This window comes from Cryptosporidium parvum, chromosome 2, assembly GCF_000165345.1.
Source record: "Cryptosporidium parvum Iowa II chromosome 2, whole genome shotgun sequence".
In the NCBI taxonomy this organism is placed as follows: Eukaryota; Apicomplexa; class Conoidasida; order Eucoccidiorida; family Cryptosporidiidae; genus Cryptosporidium; species Cryptosporidium parvum.
The window spans coordinates 766,190-789,706 of NC_006981.1; the positions used below are offsets into that span (position 1 = coordinate 766,190).

At 26.8% G+C, this 23,517-nt stretch overlaps 1 protein-coding gene and 1 non-coding gene across 2 annotated transcripts; one reads left to right on the plus strand and one right to left on the minus strand.

Moving 5' to 3' along the window:
- Positions 1-1,646: 1,646 nt before the first annotated feature.
- On the plus strand, positions 1,647-1,758 carry cgd2_3585 (the record flags this gene model as incomplete). Its single annotated transcript has 1 exon — positions 1,647-1,758. It is a non-coding gene; the product is annotated as a snoRNA (small nucleolar RNA).
- A 1,065-nt stretch (positions 1,759-2,823) lies between these two features.
- cgd2_3590 (hypothetical protein) lies at positions 2,824-22,563 on the minus strand (the record flags this gene model as incomplete). Its single annotated transcript, XM_626546.1, has 1 exon — positions 2,824-22,563. One exon carries the CDS (start codon positions 22,561-22,563, stop codon positions 2,824-2,826), a length of 19,740 nt encoding a protein of 6,579 aa, XP_626546.1.
- Between the last annotated feature and the right edge of the window lie 954 nt (positions 22,564-23,517).

Genomic DNA, 23,517 nt, shown 5'->3' on the forward strand with positions numbered 1-23,517 from the left:
TTGAATATATTTGCTCTTTGTAGATTTTAATCCTCAAATTTTTTCCTTCTATTCTCTTCTTATTGATAATTTTTCTTATCAGCAAACCCCTTAATTCTCTACACTTACTATTTCTTTCTTTTTATTTCTTCTCTTACTTCACTTCGCTTCCTCTTTCTGTATTTCTATATATATAAATGTATACAATTCTAATTTATTTATTTTTTTCTTGTTCTCAAATACATAGAGTTTTTACTCGAATTATTGATCAAATTAACTCTATATTTTCACAAACATATATATTGTAATAATAATAAACTACTATTATTCCTTTTAAAGTTCACCTTTTCTCTCCTCACACTCTTCTATATAGTGACCCACGTTATTATTTGTACTTTTTAAAGAAAAAAATTCAAATTTTCACGTATTTCACCTAATTTTCTTTTTTTTTCACACTTATCAACCTTGATTTTACCTTACCATACGCAACAGCCCGCCCATCTTGAACTACACATGCATTAGGCGCGCGCGCCCGACTCGATACTCTAGTATAAAGTAGACATAAAAAGATATATATTTATATTCATATATATATTTATTTATATATAAATAAATAAGGTAAAGAATAATAAAAGACATAAATTTTTGGAAATTAGTATTAATAATAAAAATAGTAAAAAATAATAAATAATGCAAAAAAAAAAAACTGTATTAAAAATCAATGATAATTATTGAATCAATTAATTCAGTTTGGTGATTCTTGGTGGCTTTTTTTTTTTTTTCAATTAAAAAAAAATATTTATATATTTTCTAATAACTTTATTGTATTTAATACCTATATTAAATATAATAATGTTAAGTCACCTTGAACTACTATAACTCGATATATTAAAGACAAAGAACGAAAGTATTAGTTTACAAATGTAATACCGAAAATTTAGGAATTATTTAATATTGTTTGATTTTAAATGGGTATGGATTAATTATAATTGGCTTTATTAATAAGTGTATTTATGATAAATTATTTTGGAAATTTCAAGAATCTTTATTAATCCTCTCATTTGATAATTAATCAAACGATATTATATTAATTTTGGTCAAAATATTATTTCGAATAATTTCGATCTATTATTGCCTTAATTACGACTATATTATAAATACTAAATATGAATAAATAGTCCGTAAAGTTAACAATACTTCCGTATATATATTTATAAAGGGAAAAATTATAATAATTAAAAGATAATTAATACTAGAGAACAGATAAATAATCGAAAACAAAACTTCATTTTTTTTTTCGAATAAATTTTCCCTTTACCGACTTAATATTTCCAATATATTTTCGAATTAAATAATGAGGAAATTGGTTTCTCTGTATATTGCTCCTCTTTGTCGAAGAATGTAATAAGTCTGTATTGCAAACTGGAAATCAAAACTATATATATTTAGTCTTGACAGCAAAGAGCTTAATAGTATATACATGCATATATTTATACTTAGTATATTTATCCAGTATATACCACTCGGAATGTACTTGAATTCATTATCCATATTTACAGTAATATAGAATAACAATTATCTTTCAACAGTGAAGAAGAGAAAGAAAGAAGAAAAGTAATCTGAGTAACATTTAACCATTGAATGGCCAAATTTCAATTTAAAATGCTTTCTGTGATGACAAAAATTAACGTTTCTCAACATTCGCAGTGTTGTACCGAAATGGAGATCTTAAATATGCGCATTTAAGACTCTATGATGGACTTCCTTAGATGTCTGAGAGAGCATTTTAAAGATATTTACGACTCCATCCTTCATTTAGCTTAGTGTATGAAAAGCTAATTGTATGTAAAAAAACACTATTTGTTATCTTTTTTCTTTATTATAAATGAATAATCGACTATTTTTTTATATTAAGAGCTAAACAATTTAATACTATACATATTTGGACAATTTCCCGCCTAATATTTAATTGGCTTAATTTATTTGAAAGAAGTCATTTTCTAAATATTTATTCCTTTAACAATAATAATAATAATAGTAATATGAGCACAATTTAATCCATTAAATGTGCAAGTTTCATTTTAATTATATTCAATTTAAAATATAATTAAAATGCATTTTGATTTTAATGTAAATTTAACTCAAAGAAACTTTTAATGACATTTAATGTTCATGCTTGTGCAATAATATAACATATTATTATAATATGGGGAATTTTTTGGAAAGTATTTTTTCATGTTATTCTCATAGATGATTCTTCTTATTAATGTATTTCCTGATTGTTTTCAATTCAGGGAAATAATATACATTGCAAGATAGTTATCTAACAACATTTTTAAAGAAAAAAAAATTTTTTATTATTTTTACATTCTATTTTACACAATCATTTTTCCATACACAAATAAATAATCACTTTTTTTATTTACATATTAATATTAACTACCCTCACTTTGCCGCCAATTCGATATTTGACATGTTTCTAACCTCAACATTTAATTTTTACTGGTGTAAACAATTTTTAAGTTTTTTTCGCGGTAAATTTAAAAACTGCATGCAAATTATATAATACAGTTATCATTTCTTTAATGTGAAAGTTACATGCATTCTGGAAACAAAATAAGCGCCAAAACTTCTACCGTATGCATTAATTAAATTAATTAAATTAAAAATAAAAAAAATTATCTACTCGTTAATTTTATTTACTCTAAATCTTTCCTTCTTTATTTATTTATCTCTTACTTCTTACTATATTCTTACTCTTTCTAGCAGTCGTTAAAACCATATTCTCCCCTCCCTACCTTCACCCTCCCCCAATCGCACCCTAAACCTCTTCTTTCTCTGTTATCATTCTCTTTCTGACTCAAAATCTGAGAAATCTGGATCATCCATATTTTGACCCATTAATTTCTTCTCCTCTTTATTTTGACTTAAAATACGATCTTTCTCAATCTCATTCATTAACTCTTCCCTTGATTTTACATGTACAAATTGCTCAAAATCTCCAATTAATGTTGTTGATAAACTTTCAGTAACACTTGCAAAGAAATTCAAAGCTCCAAATAATGAAGAAAGTGCTATTCTAACAATTGCAAATATTAAAGTTAATACAAATACACTCTTTTTATTTGTTTTTTTAAAATTATCAATTGGTTCCCTATATAATAATATCCATGGTGTTATAAATGTATCCATAAACATCCCAACAATACCATTCCAAATTGCATCCAAAATACTCTTTGGTCTTGGCCTTCTTCCTCCTAATAACTTATGACCAAAATTAAATATTACTGATGCTGTTTGAAATGCACCTCCTAAGAAATATCTGAAAAAATGAATTAAACCAACTCTAAAACCTTGAACAAATCCTTCTAAAAATGTTAAATCATCATCTGTTACACCTCTTTTAATCTCAATAAATAATGCCTTAAATCCTCTCTTCATACCTGAATATATTGCTACCAAGTGTGTTACTCCTAAAGAAGGTAATACTCTTCTTTTTAATTGTCTTGAATATGATGAAACTAAAAAATGGAAGAATTCTGCAATATCAACCACTAATGCATCTTTATTAAGTGAACTCACATTTAATATCATATGTGGTGTATCTAATGGTAATATATTCATAAATAATAATGCTTCTGGAGTTAATGTATCAATATCTATTGTATCATCTGATGTTCTTATTGTTATTGTTACTATTATATCACTAATTTTTAACGTTCTTATATATAATGGTTTTCCAATCTTAAGTTGATCCCATGGTGTTCTAGTAATATACATTGGAAGTCCATATCCGCCTGATACATAACAAACAAGAGATCCTAAATAATTTGTTTCTCTATGACTTTTCTTTTTAATCATTTTTTGCCTTGTAGAATGCATCCATAATGTTTTTTGTCTTGAATATGTTATTATATTCATATTCTCAATTTCTTTTGAAATCATAAAATATAAAGTTTGAACTACAAGCCTTTCCAAATTACAACATATTTGTGATACTGTTATATTGATTTCATCAAATATTGGAGCATATACAGGACTCATTAATGATCTAGATATTGTTAATGAAAAGAATTTACTTTCCAAATTTCTTATTCTATCATCCAAATTACCACTATTATTACGTTTTGAATTACTTCCAATTACTTCGTATCCAATATCAATATCATCTTCTATCATATTTTCATTATTATCATATCTTTTTTTTCCTTTATTTTTCTTATTAAACTTATTCTTTCTTATTAGTATATCTTCTTGAGCATTAATATTATTATTATTATTATTATTATTATTATTGTGCTCCAAATTATTCTTGTCCTTATCTGAATCAATATTTAAGTCTTCTAATATAGATAAATTACTATTGTTCATTCTATTTATTTTTGTACCCAAATTCTCATCATTATCACCTTCTTCATCCCATTCTGTCAATTCAAAACCCTTTATTTGTCTTATACTTTCCGTTCTATCCAAATTCTGGTTGTTTGTTGAAGTTTTTAATATTACAGGAATATCTCCTGGTAGAAAGTGATCAATATGAATCGAAGAAAGACCCAAATTTAATATTATTTTTCCGCTTGTAAGTAAAGTCTTCTCCATATAATTTGAAATTAAAACCACTATATTAATTAATGAAACTAATACTCCATCATATATTTCATAATATTTTGTATTTAAATCTCGATAATCATGATGATTTATATTTGTCAAATCATTTGTCTCATCATCATCCTTATACAAAAATTGATCTAAAGTTCTTCTACTTTGGCTCTGAAATTCAGATCCTAATAACATTAATTCACTCTCAATTCTTTTTTTTCTTCCTCCTTTATTTATCTCATTTCCATATAATTTTGAAATACTTAATCTTTTTTTGATATATTTTTCATTATTCATACAATCCTTATAAACTTTTCTCAACAATTTCAGTACATTATTTAAAATAGGATTCTCTTTTGGTGATACTGTTCCACCAATTGAATTCAAATTTCTACTTAAAAATTGATAAATCTCTTTAATTGTCTCACTTAATAATTCAAATGTTCTTTCTTCTGAATTATCATCCAATATTGGAATTGTTTTATTATAAGAATTATAACTTATTGATGGAAAACTCATATTTTGTTTCATATCTAATACACCCTCTTGTGAATATATATAACTTCCATTATATAAACCACTTGTTAATTCTACTCCTTCAATTCCATCTGATAGCTTTTTTTGAATCTCTTCATTATTCTCATCTTCTAATTCTGAATCATAATAACTTAAATTTTCATTATTATCTCCATTTAATAAACGATCCATCAATTTTTTCTTAATTTTTTGTCCTTTTCTTTTTATATATTCAATCTTATTATGTTCTCCTAAGTTACCACTATTATATAATGACTCAAAATCACTAGCTCCATCTAATTGCATAGTTTTTCCAAAGATTTGTTTCTTCTTATTAGAATTATTGAATAAATTATTTACTCTATTAGTAAATAAAGCCATAATATTCATCTTATTACTAGAAATTGAAGATCTACTAGTATTTAAATGACTTTGGCTTATCAATTTAAGTTTTTCAATCTTAGATCCAATCTTTGGATTCTTATGATAATCTTTATCTTGAGAAAACCCAACTAGTTTGTAACATATATTCATTAATGAATCACAAACAATATTCAATATAGACATTGGATATATATTTTGAGGTATAATATTTACTGAGACATGAAATAAAGATCCATGAGTTACTAAAACTAGTTCATTTTGATGAATCCAAGAAATACTAGTTCTTGGAATAAAGAAAGATATTTTAAATCCAATCCATGAAATCTTTTTCCATTTTCCTGATGTTAATTTATTATCTCCTAAATTATCTCCAGATTTTCCAATATTATTATTATTCAAATTTCCACTCTGTTTTGTTGATAATTGACTTGTCTTTTGACATTTTCTTCTTGGATTGAGATCATTATCTTCAGATACAGAATGATCTTTATCTTTATCATCTTCTTTTCTTTCTTTAATAATATTTTCAGTATCACTATAATTATTAGATTCATTCCAAAAATAACTATTTGATATACTTAATATATTTCCATTTAATAGTTTCTCAGCATATTTTCTACTATCCATAATAGTTAATACTCTAGTACCTTTAGAATTTACCATTAAAAATACATATAATTTCCCAGTCTTTGGCTTACTTTGCATACTATTTAAACTATTATTATTAATTGAATTAATAGAAGTAAATGGATTTTGAAATTTATTGGATACTTTTGTTGAAGAATCATTTATATGACTTTGATTTGTTCCACTTAAATGTTTCATGTTAATTTTGTTTGAATTAGTTTTCAAGACATTATTATTAAGTTTAATAAAAGAAATTACACTAATTTGATCTTTTATTGATGTAACAGAATGTGTAGTCCATACAGATTTTCTTACATTAAATGGTCTAATTCCAATAAATTCACAATCCCAATTTTTTGGTATATATGGTATTCTTGTTTTTGGTGGTATCACGCTTATATCAGCACTCTTTGCTGAAAATATATCAGGATATATATATCCGTTACCAAGAATATGATTAACATAAGTCTTTTTCTTTGATTTTGTTTGAATATTTGTTCCATTAGGAGAATTTTTTTCATGATTACTATTAGTCATTGTTCTAGAAAAGTCTTCAAATTGAGATGTACCAACACTTACAGCTTCTAGAACTGCTTTTTTTGATCTATAATAGTAATTATGAGATCTACTAATTTCTGGAGTATCATATGCAATGTAATAGTTTGATAAATTACATATTTCAAAGAATGGTGCTTCAGCAACAGAAAATATGACAAAATATGCAGAATCTCTTAAAGTGGTAGATCCTGATGCAGTATTTCCTAAAATAGCAGGAATAATTTGAATGGTAATCAATAAAGGATTTTTATTATCAGATTCATTCAAAGAAGATGATGGAGAGGAGACATTATTTGAAATAGAGCTTGTAATAGTAACTTGTAGAGAATTATTAGGAAGATTGTTGTTTGTTTGTGTTTGATGAATTGTATTAGAATGAGTTCCTGAGACTGTTTGATTGATTCCAATTGTAGAATGATGATCATGTTGTTGTTTATGATGGGTTGGATATATATGTTGAGGATGGAGTACAATTTGAAACTTATTAAGTTGAGGTGTATATTCAAGTTTATGTCCAGAAAATAAAGAGAATTCTTTTGATGCTTGTAAAGGTTCAGAACTACCTTCTATAATAGGTTTACATATCCAAACATTTGGATCATTTCCATGATAAGGTCTTCTTTCATTAGGTCTTAATAATACACCATCACAAGAAAGTGATGTTTTTGGAGGTAATTTAAGATCTTTAGAACTAAATCTATGATATTTTTTATTATTTTTATTAGATTTTCGAGATTTAGATTCATATTTTGCAGTATTAATATGTTTTTGATGACTTCTTTCTTGACCAGAAGGATCATTTCGAGTATGATCTTTATTTTGAGTGAAATTTTCATTTCCAAAAGTATTATTAAAATCTTTATCAATAAATCGATAGTTACTAGTATGATGATTCAAATATTCATCACTTTCGTCATGATTACTTTCTTCTTCATAAGCTTCAATAGTATTTTTAAATAATACAATACTTGCATCCCTTAAATCAGATTCAAGATCTAATGGTTTAGAATGGTTAGTTCTTATAGTTTGATGCATTTCTTTTGAATTAGTAAATCTATGTATTACAATAGGAAATGGTAATTGTGATACAAATTCATATTTATTATAAAATGAGACGAGTGGACAATTAAGCTGTGAAAGGAGATCATTATTATGTGTAATAGCTCCAATTGAAACATTTTGCTTTTCTTGTTGGTTATTTTGTTTCTTAAATTCAGAAATTGGAGTTAAAGGTAATTTAATTGAATGGCTGGTACCAATATAAGAAAAATCGTATTTGGAGGATATTTTAGAGATATAATTAATTAAAAGATTACCAGAAACCATTTTATTAAATTCACTCCAACCTGAAACACTTCCTTTTCTGATTCTGGTAGTAATTCTAAGGTTTTTAGTCAAAAAATCCAAAGTAAATGATCCAATTTTCATATTCTTCAAATTTTCTAGTGAAGTAAAGAATCTATACATTGGAGGAAGAGGAACAATTTTATAATTGGTTGATAATAAGGTTTTAATTTCATTTTTATCCAAATCTGAATCAATTTCTTCTTCTTTTTGGTTACCTTTTTCTAGATCTTGAATTTCTGGATATTCTTGCTTCTTCTTTAATATAATACTTTTTGTTTCTTTTTTATTAATAATATTAACATTTGCTTTACTTATATTATTAGAATTATTTGCATTTGTTATATCATTAAAAAATAAGCAAATAATAGAATCTGTTGTATTTTCTACTCTTGATAATGCAGAAAAAAGAATTCTTTTTGTTGAAGTTGAAATACTAATAGTAAAATTAGAAATTGCATCCGACAATTTTTCTCTTCCAGAATCTCCAATATTACCAAAGAATTTTTGTAATAATTGACTATAAAAAGGATTCCAAGCATTATAAGGATTTCCAGAAATACGACGAAGATTTACATTCTGTGAAATTGTACTTCCAAATGGAAATGATATAGGAATATGTTCAGATCTATAAATAAATTCACTTATTTGAGCATTACGTGATTGAATATAATCTGTTGTTTCATGTGTATTTGTAAATAATGGATAACTGCAATATTCTAAAGGGCTACCATTCACATAAACTACCAAATTAATTTTTTGTCTACATATTGGAAGCTCTAACTCTTGTTGTGATTGAATAATGTAATCTACTGACTTTCCATTCAAAAATTGTATGAGTGCGGCAAATTCACGCCGGTACACGCGCCTTAATCGACTATAATTCGAGTCACTATTTTTATTAATAACATGTTTTTTCCAATCTCTATTAGAAGAATAAAATTGAGATTTCAATCCATTTGTAACTGAAGAAATACCTGCAGCAGTAACAGAATGTTTGGGAGCTGGATTTTCTAATAAAGCCAATGATCTTAATCTATTTTCTGTAAAATCTACCATATTTGGAATGTCAAACTCGATATCATCTAAAGTATTCCCCACAAGGGCGGGCAATTTGAGCCCGCTCGCCATTTTTAGTCGAATTTGAATAGGAAAAGGAAGAGAATTAGTAACTTTGAGAAGCGGAGTAAGTTTAATGGAATAAGAATAACTGGTAACATATTTATCTGATGTTGGAATATCCATACATTCTACTTGGCAGTTAAAAGCCATTAGGGATTCAAATGTAAGTGAGGAAACTTCATTTGCAAGTTTAGCTTTAGCAACATTTCCCGGTTGGGTTGTCATAATTTCATGAATTAACATCTTTAATATAGTGAATGGGATTGAGTGAAGTCTAGATTGTATTCTTCGTATTGATTTCTCATCTAATGTGATTTTTTCTCTTCCTCCATCAATTTTACTAAATTCTACGCTTCTTTGTTTCTTTTCCATATTATATTTATTATTAATATATTTTTTTCTATTTACTAAAGAATGCGTTTCTTCTTCTTCTTCATCCTCCTCCTTCACCCTCTCTTTCACTTCTTTTTCCTTTTCTTCATTAAATTTAATATTATGAATACGATGATTATCATATTCATGATCAGAATCATCAGATTCTCCAAAAATCTCATTATCTTTTTTATAATTATTTTCTTTGTCAGAGTATTGACCATTTAATTCATCATTATCATCAATTAAATCTTTATGACTTAAAATAGGAACAATACTTGGTTCCATATCACTTAATAAAAACCAAGATAAAGGAATAGATCTTCTTGAATATGGAGGAATGTCTATATATGGAAAATGTCTATTTGATGTATTATTTGTTATAACTTTTTTATCATCTCCATTTTTCAAGTTAAGATTCTTCTCAAATACTGAAACATTATTGCTATTATGATGATTATTAATACTACCATGACCACCATCTCTAACTCTATACCTACTTCCATTACCTCCTCTACCTCCACCATCAATTAAAGGAATTTCCTTCTCTTTATTATTTCTTTTTGAAGGCTCAGTAAAAATTGCTCCACATAAATGTCTGATTCCATGCCTCCAATTTGCTGTTACTCTAAAAACTGTATTTGTAGCATTTTCTATTTGTACACAAGTACCTAGTGTCCAAATCCATTCATTTGGAGAAGTACCAGATTCTGGTTCTAAAACTAAAAGAAATCCCAAAATACCAAGTCTATAAGCTCTTCTATATAAAGTATCATCTTTTAATTTTCCAATAGATGACCATGTTGATTGTGAAATTAAAAATCTATGAATCATCATTTCCACTCCTTCTGAAGTTATACCTAAAGCTGGAGTTGCTAATTCTAATTGTTCAGCAAGTTGTCTTAATTCTGATTCTGCTAGTCCTGTTGATCCATATAGTAGTTCAGATTTCTTGTCTTCTAACCATAAATGTTTTGTTACTAATTTCTTCTTCCTTTTTGCTATACCTAATGTACATAATTCATTTAATATATCATTCAAAATCACGCTTGAATTATTTTTCAATCTTTTCTCATTCTTTGATTTCTCAGAATTATCCAAATTTCTTTCTCCTTCTCTTTCTTCTTGTTTCTTTCCTTGTTCTTGTTTTTCCCTATCATTCTTTTCCTCCAGATTTATTATATAACTATTATTATTCTCATCTCCTAATTTTTTTGTAGATGATGTAATATTTAAAAAACCATTAAAATGTTGTTCGTGATCTTCCAAGTAATAGTTATTATGGTATTGATCTCTCAAACTTAATCTTATTCTATTATAATCACTATTTCTACTGGCTTGTATTCTAGCTGCAGTCTTCTGACCTTTTCTATGAGTAAACTTCTCCACTGCCATATAAACTGGTAGTTTAATAGAAACTGTACAATAATCTCCTGACCTTAAGAAAAAGTTTCTCAATCCTCTAATTTCCTCTTCTTTCACAAACTTCTTGTTTGAATTTCTTTTCCTTCCAAGTTGCCTTGTTACTCTTGGCATTTCCTCTACTCCAATGGATGCTATTTCTCTTCCTGTTCCTCCTACTCCTCCAATTCTTTCTTCTTCTTCAGTAACTTCTACTGCTTCCCCTATTACTCCTTTTGCTCCTCCTACGCTCTCATAAGCTAAAACTGATATTGGTTGAATAATTAGAAATGATTGACCAATATCGTTAATTATTCTAACTGAGTTGATTCTTCTCTCATAAGCATAAACCAATCCAAGAAGATGAGAATTCTGAAAGTCACTCAATATTAGTCTTAAGTTCTGAAGAAACCCAGAAGTCAGCTCTAAAGATATTGATTCAGTACAAAAATCAACCTCTAATGTTGGACTTGAATCTATCCCAAATCTTGATGATGTATAATAATCAACAAGATCTATTTCAGAAAATGATTTATTTTCATTATAAAAACTATTCATTCTATTTCCTTGATAATTCTCCTTTCTCTTTAATAATGACATCTCTAATGTATATGGAAAAGGACGTACTATTGTTATCATACAATCCATTATTGGATCATGAGTTATTACTCCAACCACACCTGTAAGTTTACAAGAAATCTCCTCAGGAAACTTTATTTGACATCTTGTATTATCAATACTTAATTTTAATATATCAACATTATCATTATGAATCACAATATTAAAAGATGAAAGTCTATATTCAAATATTAATTGTCTAATCTTCTCAAAATGAGATTTTGGAAGCTTTAATAATGATAAAAATCGATATTTATTCAATAAATTTGGTATATTATGATCATATGATTGATTTTTTAATCCTTTAAATATCCAATCTAATGGTAAACTCGTATATTTTATCAAATTTGATATTAATGAATAAATTGTATTTTCTGAAATTAAAGAAGACTTTTCTTCATTCTTATTCTTATTATTATTATTATCTTCTGTATTAATTCTTCCACCAATTCCTGGATCTAATAATTCACCATCTTTACTTAACTCACTTGATGATGAAGAATATTGTCTTGAATTGATATCATTATTATTTGATGCATATATTCCAAATCTTCTATTATTACTCAAATAATTCATTCTTTCTTGCTTTAAATGTCTTTTTATTGATTCTGGAATATAATAATTCATATTAGAATGATTTATTGGAAATCCTAAATAATATAAAAATATTACTTGATTTTCTTGCATTGAATTTGAAGATCTTAATGATTTAGATGATTGTGAAGAAGATACTGAAATTTCATCAGAACTTACATCTCTTGATTCTATATTAATCATTTCTTTTTCATCATGAGTATCATTCTCTATTCCATCTTCTTTATAAAGAATTGGTAAATTTGATCCTAATCTATTTAAACATAAAATTGTTGGTAAAACCTGATTTAAAAGAGATCTTCTATAACAAATAGTATTTCCATGATCTTCAACAAAATTTACTTTATTATTATTTAATAATGAATTATTTTGAAATAAATAATATGGATTCAAAATAGATTCTGGAGTAATATATGATCTTTTATTCTTTGAATAAATGATTGAATAATAAATGATTGAATCTTTCACATCTTTAAAATAGTTAATAAATAACTTAATTTCTTGTAATATATCCATAGAAATAGAAATAGTTACCTCATTTATAACCATTTCTGTCTCAGTTTGATAACTTGTCCAATATTTGGAAATATTTGATTTTCTGATTCCACTTGGTGTTGAAAATATTTTTAAATGATTAATAAATAATAAGAAATCTCTTTTAATATAATCCGGTACCGTCTTTGATAAGCTTAAATATATATTTCTACCATTCAAAGTATGTAAATATAAATATCTTCTTAAAGATGTAATCCTACAATAATTACATATACAATTCTTTTTTCTTGTATTATTTCTTTCTAAAGATGGATCTGGTAATACTCCAAATTGTATAAGTGTTTCCTCTTTGATTCTTATAGGAAATCCTGGTAATATTCTCATTTCATTACATTCACCAGAGAATTGAAAAGTATCATTCATCATTTCTGTATTAATTTCAAGACTAAGAAGAATTGAAAATGCTGTTCCATTCATAAATTGGCTTTCTTTTCCTCCTGGACCTCTTCTTAATCCTCTCATTCCAACATCTTCTTTTCTAATTTTATAAGTAATATCTGATTTAATGATTGGTTCTTTATAAACTAATTGATGATCATTTCCTCCTCCAGTATAAGGTATATAATAACTAGAAAAAGAGGGTTTTAAAAATCGATGTACAGAAAGTTCTTGTCGTTTTCCATATCTATTGGATTTGATAATATAATCATAATCAGCTTGATCATAAGTTGAGATGCTTCTTCTGAATTCAAAGATCTCATATGAGTTAGTAAATAGTTTTCGTGATCTTAAGTTTTCACTTTGATCCTTTTTTCTTCTACCTAATAGAAATAGTTTTTCTTTATTAATGGACTCATTTCCTTCATCATCTTCAAGATTGAAGAATCTCACCTTTTCCTTGTTTCTATTCAAAAGTTCAGATCCCATTTGATTATTTTCTTTATATCCAGATTCTTTAATGATACCCACTTCTTCGATTTCCACATTTAAATTCTTTCGGCCATGCCTTAAGGATTCTCTCTCATGATCTTCATCATACTCTTCAATTTCTTCTTCTTCTTCCTCCTCCTCTTCTTCTTCTTCCTCTTCTTCTTCCTCCTCGTAGCTGTATTCACGCTCATTAATTACATGATCAGTATCTCCTAACTCTCTTTCGTGATGATCTAATATTTGGATCTTGAAAATATCATCCTTACTTTGTTTCTTTTCTCTTTTTCCCTTTGATGTTGGAACACAATGAACTGCTTTAGACATCCAATCTACTGCTACTTCTTCCAATGTGAGTTGGTCAATCTCATCTTTTGTTAGATTTTCCTTGCTGATCACACTCATGTTTTCTTTTTTATTATCTCTATGGAACCAAATCTCTAAATTATTCAGTGATAGTTGAAATTTAAAGATTCTTTCTTCTTCAACACCACTATTAAAGTTATTATTGTTATTATTATTAACATTGTTATTATTATTATTATTATTATCATTGTTGTTATTATCATTATTGTTATTGCTATCTTTACCAGATCTCAAGCCACTCCTCTTAGAGTTGATTTGACGATGATCATTTTCATTAATTGGAGACAAATTTAAATGATGATGATTATGAGTATTTCCTACCTCATTAGAGAATCTTCTTCTAAACAAACTAAAACTTCTTCTTGAAGAGCTTACAAGATTATCCAAGCTTGCACTATGTCTTCTTGTAACTGTTTTCATATAATTATCATCATTATCAACCATCTCAAATTGATGATCAGAATGAAAATGATCATCTTTTGGTATTAATCCTAATGAAGAAGAATTTGAAGAAAGTCTCTGTTTGAAAGAATTCCATCCATTTAATAAGCTTCCTACCTTTTTTTGAGACTTTGAAAACTTATTTGAATTTGCTAAAGTAAAGTACTCAAAGGAACCTTCTCCTCCGTGATTTAATTGACGATAATTATCTTCTCCTATTCCTAAAGTTTCTTCATTCATTTTCACAGAAAATCTAAAATCCATTAATGCTTGATTTTCTTCATCCGAATTAAATTCAGCAAAGTCATTTTGAATAAGATTCGAATCTGAGATATTTGAATTAATTCGTGATAAATTACTTTTATTTGGACAATGACAAATCAAAAATGGATCTAACTTTACCACGCTTTGGGGTTTCATAATATAAGAATCATCACCTTTATTTAATCTTAAAGACGATGATCCAGTAACTATAGATTTAGATTTTGAAAAACCAATCCTTCTTTCTTCTATTAGTATTTCCATATTAAAACTTTTAAGTCTTTCATCAAATTGAATAATTGAACCATCTTTAATCTCAAACTCTAAAGAATTCCAAGGTCGAACTATATCATCCAAACAAGCAGTAACTGGAAGAGCTAAAACTATTGGAATTGATTCATCAAGCGGAAAAAATAGAGGATTTGTAATTTCAAAGTTAATATAATCAAAACTATTTACACTGTAAACTTCATTTGTACCTTTAATACATTTCCATTTAAATCCTTTCCCATGATCAAGATTCTCTATCCCATCTTCATTTTGCTCTTTTTCATGATGCTTATTGTTATTTTTCCTCCTATCATTTTCTTTTCCCTCTTCCTCCTCCTCCTCATCCTCATCCTCTTCCTCCTCCTTTTCCTCCACCTTATCTTCCATAATATAATCAAATTTTGTACCTTTTGATGTTAAACCATAACTTGAAATATTAATTCCATCACTTCTTGTATCTACAAAAAAGTATCTCATTGTTGATCCTTCACATCTTGGATATCTCATCCTAATTAACCATATATCATTCCACCAACTGTTAATCCTTTGAATATAAGGAGCAGAAACTGAAAAAGTAGCTAAACTAAAAATGAATCTAAAATTATTCAAATTTGCTTGTATTTGAAGATAATGATCTCCTATTGCATTAATTATAATACCAAGAAGTTCTGGTCTATTCATCATACAATTTGTAAAACAAGGATCCTCACCATTTAAATCTCCTCTAAGCTCCATCATCCCCTCTTCCTGATGAACTTTTTCCATATCTTCAACTAAAATCTTCATATTGTTTTCACCTCCATTCTTTCTTAAAGCATAGTTTCTTAATATAAAAGTATCATCCATTACTGGAATTCCTGCTCCATCAATTGCAAATACTATTGGTATATTAACCATACCAAATAAGATACCAAATGTATCTGATCCATGAATCTCAGTATTAACTTCACTCTGAATATTTCTAGATAAAACAAAACAAGAATTTAATGAAGGAATAAATATATCCAATATTGGATCTCTGCCTTGTACATTATCTTCAGAACTCATCATCTTAAAGTAATCTTTACTTGAATTAAATTTATCAATTTCATCCATAATATAATTACCTCCAATATTTTTAACAAATGGAAGCTGAACTCTTAATTGTGAGATCTCTAGACTAATCTTTAATGATTCATGATCTAAAACTTTCTCATCTTTTCCTTCCTTTTCAGTCTCTAAAATAAACAAGAAATTAAGATTATGACTAAAAGCTATAGCTGGATGATAATTATTTGAAAATACTGAAATATAATAATAATCATTTTCGGTACCGGTATTCTTATTAGTACATTCTGATTTCCTTACTTGTCGTTCTCTTGCTTCTTTTTCTATTTCTTCCTCATTATAATTCAGTAGAAAATTTGAATCTTCTTTAATCCTACTATTAATCTTTTTTGAATATGATTCAAAGTATCTAGAAGAAACATTATTAGACATTTCCATATCATTAAATTCTGGAAAGATCACCACCATTGTATTGAATTTAGATTTGATCTCAATTGAAGTAATAGGAATATTTTTTAAAGATTTTAATAAACTAGTAACAGTATCTACATGTTTAGAATCTTGTGAAGTAGTTTTTTGAGCTTCAAAAAACATGCTTTGACTTTTTAAAGTATTTGGATCTTGATTGAATTTAAAGCTCTGATTGGATGATCTTTTTCTATTTAAACCAATTAGAGCATCATCCAAATGAATTGTCTTAAACTTATCATACATATAAGATATATCTATAAATTGTCTAAAAATGAGTGGAATGACTGATAAAAATGTTGGAGAAATTGTAATTTCTATAGAAATTGGACTACCCATAATAGAAGAAGAGGTACCTAGATTCATTTCATTACTCTTAAGCGTGATAATTGGTATAATATAAATTTCTTTACCAGCATTCTTAAAACATCTTTTATGTCTTTTTTCATGATCAAAATGTTCTCCTTCTATTGGTCTTTTTCCAAAAACTGGAAAAATCTTTGGTTTTGAATTTAATAACAAATCTGGATGATTAAAAGGTACCGGTAAAGGTAAACTTAGACCATATTCCCAACTTGGAAATAACTCATCATCTATAGAATTTTGATTTGGATTCTTATTCTTTCTATCAATTGTAATATATTCTGGCAACATAGAAGATGAATATTCTGAAAATAAATTCTTTAAAGGAGATAAACAAACATAATCTAGACTTGAACAAGTCTTTGTAAAATACATATCTACGGTACTTGTAATTTTATCATTATCAGAAGTAGTAGTAGTAGTAGTAGTAGTACGTTTAATTCTTTCATATAATATTGACCAAATACATATATCCCGAATCTTGAACTTAATCTTAACAATTCTAGTTGCTTCCTTTCTAAGAATTAGTTTAATACATTCAAAAAATCTCTTTAAGATATTTTCACTCTGTTGATTATTTCTATATTCAAAAACATTACTTAAATATATAATAAGTTTTAAATTCATTTTCTTGAGTGAAAAATCCAACATTCCCCAAGTTCCATTTCTAATAACCATTACATTAAATTCTTTAAATCCTGCTTTAATCCTCCATTCTCTAATGTATTTACTAATATGATCAAATTTTGATAAAGTTATTACTGATGATCTTGATCTAAATTGGTGATCTAATCCTCTACTAATTTGTTGATTATTGTTATGATCAATACATTGTGTAGAAATTGAAGTGTGAATACAAAAATTTAATCTTAAACCAATAGATTCAGCTGTTAAAATAGCAGTTCTTAGATTGAATCTTTTTGAATCAAAGATTTGATCATTAAAAGAATATAATGGTCTCACCAAAGTAAGACTTTCATTTGAGAATTCAATAGCTTCTTTATGAATATCCAATAAATGATTATCTATAAGTCTACTTTTGTAGATCTTATCTGAATTGACCAATAAATGAATATAAAAATTCTCAAATATTAAACTAAACTCAACAAAATACTCATCTTTATTCTTTGGCTCTTCCATTAGATGATTTTCAACTCCTCCACATTTTTGACAAAAATCCGAGGATTCACATAATACTGGCTGCTTATTAATAAGCTTTTCATTATCATTAGATTTTGAAGATTTGTAAGCTTCAAAAGGAGATTCTCTTTCCAATACAAAATCTGAACTCCATAAAATATTTCTATCTTCTTTATACTTGTTAAACATCTTCTTGTATAAATAAATTAAAGATTTTAACCTAATAATTTCATCATCAGTAAAGAAAAAATTACCATTATTGAACTTTGAATTCATCATGATCACGTATTTATTAACTTTATATTCTTCATTAAAAGTAGGTTTCTCAAAACCTCGAGAATTACAATCTTTTCTATTCTCATTCTCCATTTTCTCCTTTAATACTTGATTATCTTCTTCTCTTTCATCAAAATTATTATTTCCTTCTTTTACTTTGATCTTAATTTCCAAATGAAAAATTGGATCTTGAGACATATTAAATTCGGTACCTATTTTATTAAAATTTTGTTTAATATGATCAGGATGAACAACTACGTAAGGAAAAGAATTTTTCAAATTTTTTGAACGAATTTTAGAGGATGGTATAAGATGACCAGAAAATTTTGAAAAAATCACGCTTGGAGTAAAGAAATGTCTCCCTAAGAACTCTTTTCTGATCTGTTGGTACCCTAGATTTTGATCTTTAAGTAAAATATTATTAATGGATTGTATAAAAATTTCTCCCAAAGAAAGATTAATAATTGTTCTATGGTTATTATTTAAGTTATTTGTATATTTAAAACAAAGATTAAATAAACAAAATTGATAGAGAAGATACTCGGTATCGTATATTTGAATAGAAATTTCTCCAAGTTTAAAATTTGAATATTTTAAAGATCCTAAAAATCCTCCCTCTTTTTTATTTTCCTTATTATTAATCTTCATCTTATTCTGATTAAAAGATTTAATATTTTCAAAAGTTCTTTTTAAATCAATAAGAGGAGATTTTTTTGGAAAGATCAAAAGTTCATATCCATTAATCAAAGTCATTATTGCAGGAAATATATTCATAGAGATTTTTGATAAGTTAAGATCCATCTGATTCTCAAATGAATAGAATGAAATATTCTTTAAATTAAAAAATTCAAGTACCTGTTCTTTTTCTTTTCTAATAATATTTCTCAACTCTTTCTTATTATTTGGTTCATTTTTCATTGTTTGTTGAATTTTCAACATTAATGTCTCGTGATCATTATGATCTACTACTTGAATATTATTTGCTAACATGGATAGAATTAATCCCTCCATTTCAAGAGATAGATTCTTTGTAGATGTCCATATTTGAAATGATAAAGTTGAAATCCAAATTTGAATACCTGTAAATGAAACATTTTCTTCAACAAAGTACTCATTTTGAAGTAAATATCTCAAGATCTCATTATATAAAAGACTTTCACTAATCTGATTAACTTCTTCTTCTTCATAATCATAACTTGCAAGATTTCCAAAGCTACTATTTAAAGTTAGTCCTGTAACTCCTCTAAATATTGATTGACTACTTTCCATAACTCTATATGTTTTTAATGATTGAAGAAAATCCTCAGGAGATGTTAAGATCTCAGAAATGATCCTAGTTACCTTTTTTTCAATATCTTCAATCACAACTTTATTATTATTTTCTTTGAAATCTGTATTATCATTTACTTTAAATGTAGTTAATTCAAAGTTATTATTTAAAGCATTGGATTTTTTTCTAAAATTTGGATTAATCTTACATCCAAGACATTTGCAAGTAATTAATGTATCGTGAAGATGTTTATTCAAAGATAAGTGTCTGATAGAGTATCTAGAATTCGAATTGGTAGTATTTGGAAATCTGGAAGAGACTTTTAATTTGTTTAATTTTATTGAATATATCATATTTTCTTTAGATGAAATATTGATCATTTCCATCAAAGATCTGACCAATAGAATCTCTTCTTCTTTTTGAGATCTTGAAATAATTGAATTAATATTAGAAGTTACATAAGGTACCAGATTTCCAATCTTCCATATACTCTTTAAATCATATAAGTTAAATCCAGAGATTTCTAACGAATTTAAATTAAAATGAGGTAAATATTCATCATGAATAATATGATAATTAAAATTTGGACAAAAACCTGGAATTACTGTATTTTCTTGTCTCTTATTATCATTAAATACGGTACATGCAAAAAGCTGATGAATGTTTATACTTATACCAATCTTTTCTTTCATCTTTACTTTGTTTTGTTGATAATCATTTGTAATAATTTCATTGTATTCCAAATCAACTAATCTTAATTTATTCATATTTTCAATTTCCGCAAAGGATTGGTTTGTAAAAGTATCAATAAGATCTTGAAATTCGTGATCTTTTACTTGATTTCTTTTAGACAACATACTTTTATCACTTAATCCAATTTCAAGAATTTTAATACTTGGGAGGAATGTGATTGGAAAGATCTTAATAGCATGCGATGGAATTTTCATCAAAGAATGATTGAAAAGATTATTCTTTTCTATTCCTGTAGCTTCGCATTTCTTAAATAGTCCACAGATCAAACCAAATTCATTTTCAAATGTTTCAAATCTTAAAATATTAATCAAAGTTTGTCTATGATAGAATGAGATCTTATCAGAAAGCATATTCATATCAAATTCTAAGATTAATCCAGAAATCTTACCAACTAAAGCCTCATTTGGTGATTTTGTGAATAATAATGGTCTCATCCAATCCGGTACCGGTATAATTTTTGAAGAAATAGATGATAAATCACTCATAATGATTGAAATTCTTGCTTTTGGAATAGTAACTTGTAATTTTCCTTCACTTGAAAACCATTTATTGAAAGTAGAGAACTTCATTGAATCAACTTGTTTGGGTTCAGGGATCCAAAATTTTTGATCTTGGGTACCTTTTTTCTTGTCGTGATCATGATCACGATTCTTAGCACTATTCCCTAAAACTCTTTCTTCCACAAAATTATGAAGGATATCTGGATCAACTTTAGAATTCCTATTTAAAGCTCCCCAAAATCCACCTCCTTTTGACAAAAAACCTTCTTTTAAGAACTCATTTGCTGACATATTTAAAGCTATTACATCCCTAATAGAAATCTCCGTCTCAATTTCTGCGAGAAGATGTTTTGGAATATTTGATGGACCACCATTCATTTTAGAACCTTTATTATATGAAATGATTGATGATAAATATCTTTCAAGATCTTTATTAGTTTTACGATTATTATAAATATATTGAGAAGCTTTCAAAAAAGATGACCATTGGTTAAAGTAATTAATAAAATTGTATAATACTGAAATGATATCCTCTGTACAATTAAGCTCAAAATTCTCATCAGGAAAATCATCCACAGATGGAGGTCTTTCTAAATGCTTATCTGAGCTTGGAAGAAATATCAGTTTGCTAGCTTTCCATTCCCTTGAAGAAATATACTTACTATACTGCTCTTCATCCTTAAAGATAGTTTCAAACATAATATTAGAAGCATTTAAAGCTCGAATATCCCATCTTTTAAAAAGTATATGTAATTCTATACCTTGATCTTTAGTCATTTGAATACTAGAAGAAGGATCTTCTGGTAATTTAATGAACTTACTATTACCATTCTGAGTATGTTTAGGAAGTTCTGACTGTGAAAACTCCTTTGAGCCCACAGAAATCTCACTAAGTTCTCTAAATAACTCAAATTGAGATGAATCTTGTCTATTCAAATTACATAGAAAATTACTCATAAAGTTAATCTTTTGTCTTTCAGTCTTATTTGATGAGAAAAAGATTGGAAGTAGATTCTTTGTTATCTTGGAGAAGAAACTATTATTATTATTACTATTAGAAGATGATGAATCATTAGTATTTGAGCTTGCATGACCAGTTTCATCATCATCTCCTCCTAAAGCTGTAGTTGTGTCTCCTTCAATATCTACCAATTTTGTAACTACATTCTTAGGTACCGAAGTTAGTAATAAATCATTAAATTTACGAAAAATGACTCTAAAACCATAAAAACGAATCCAAAGAAACTGAAGAAGATTTGATTTCTTTCCTTGCAATTCTTCTCTTGATAGTATCTTGGAATCGTTTATTGAGCTAATATTAAATGTATCACAAATAATCTCAATTGCAAAAGGATTAGAACCCAAATGATCATCAATTAACATGCAATGAATATTATGTAATTTGATATTCAAAGAATTAACAATACTGGTTTCTATTGATTGAGAGATCTGATTTGCTACTTTATTAGTTGACCATGGAGATACATACTTATACCATCTTAAAATCTTTTTTCTTTTTGATTTAAGAAGCCTTTTACACCACTTTTTAGAATCCCATTCATCCAAACTTGCTAGTCTGATTTGCAGATCTATATCCCAAGCTTCAATATTTAAAGGATTCTCTTCACAAGGCATTTGATCAGTCTTTAAGAAGACTTTAACTTTTCTAATATTACTATAAATAATAATAAATGGAAGATCTGCAATTTCAAATATAATTTGAGGAATTGGAAGATTTTTGAGCTCAATATCTAAAGGAGAGAAACTATTAATTTCAATATTCTCAGCTAAATTCCAAGTTCCAAGTAAATCTGATCCTAACTTTTCCAATAAGTTCCCAATTAGGGATTTAATAATCGTAGATCCTAACATTTTTTCCTCTGATATATTAAAAAATACACTCTTCCATCATAAAAATCCAATAAATCATTCAATTTTCAAAACTAGATAGATTATCACGCTTTGCACCTTTATTTATATTAGAAAAACTTTCATTCAAGGTTTTGGAAGAAAGACTTCCTTAACAAATCTCTTTATTCTACTTATTCATAAAATACTGAATGACTTTCTAATTACAGCTCTATTCAATTCTTTAATTATCCAACTCTTTTACAATTTTTTTTTTCTGTTTGAATCCATAACTTTATTTTCTTTGTCTGCAGCAGAGCCAAACATGTGGCCAAAAGGCGCCAACTCTGCATCACTTATACTATGCATAATATAATTGGGATATAATTTTCAAAAAGAAAAAAAAGTAAATTTTGATAAAATTGATTACTGGAAGAATATTAAAAACAATTTAAAGTTTAAATAACCCATTTTTCTGGGCTTTAATTTACAATTGACTTTTTTAAAAACTCTTCCTCTATTTGATTTCTTTATTATAATTTTAAAATAACTTTTCAAACAATACCTTAAATTAATTAGAATGATTTTTTTTGATTCTTAAGAGAATTTAGAATTTATAAACCATTATAGAAATATGTTTTAAAAATTGAGAGAAATTTTTTATAATATTCAATTACTAGTAATTTTTTCTTTTTCTCCAATTTTATTCCCTATGCATGCAATTTTCGTTACAATACCGGTGTTACACAAAATTTTGGCGCCAAGTCGATTTTTTTTTTCTTGAGTTTAATCAGAGGAATAAAACCTATATGAAAAGTAAATATTTGTATATAATTAAAAGTGAGATTTATGAATTAAAGTGAAGGAGTAGATTCTAAGTTAGGTGTTAAAAAACACAATTTGATGAACTAGTGACTATTATTATTATTAATATTATTGTTGTAATTAGTCAGTAATAGTTTCTGATGGAAGAGGATC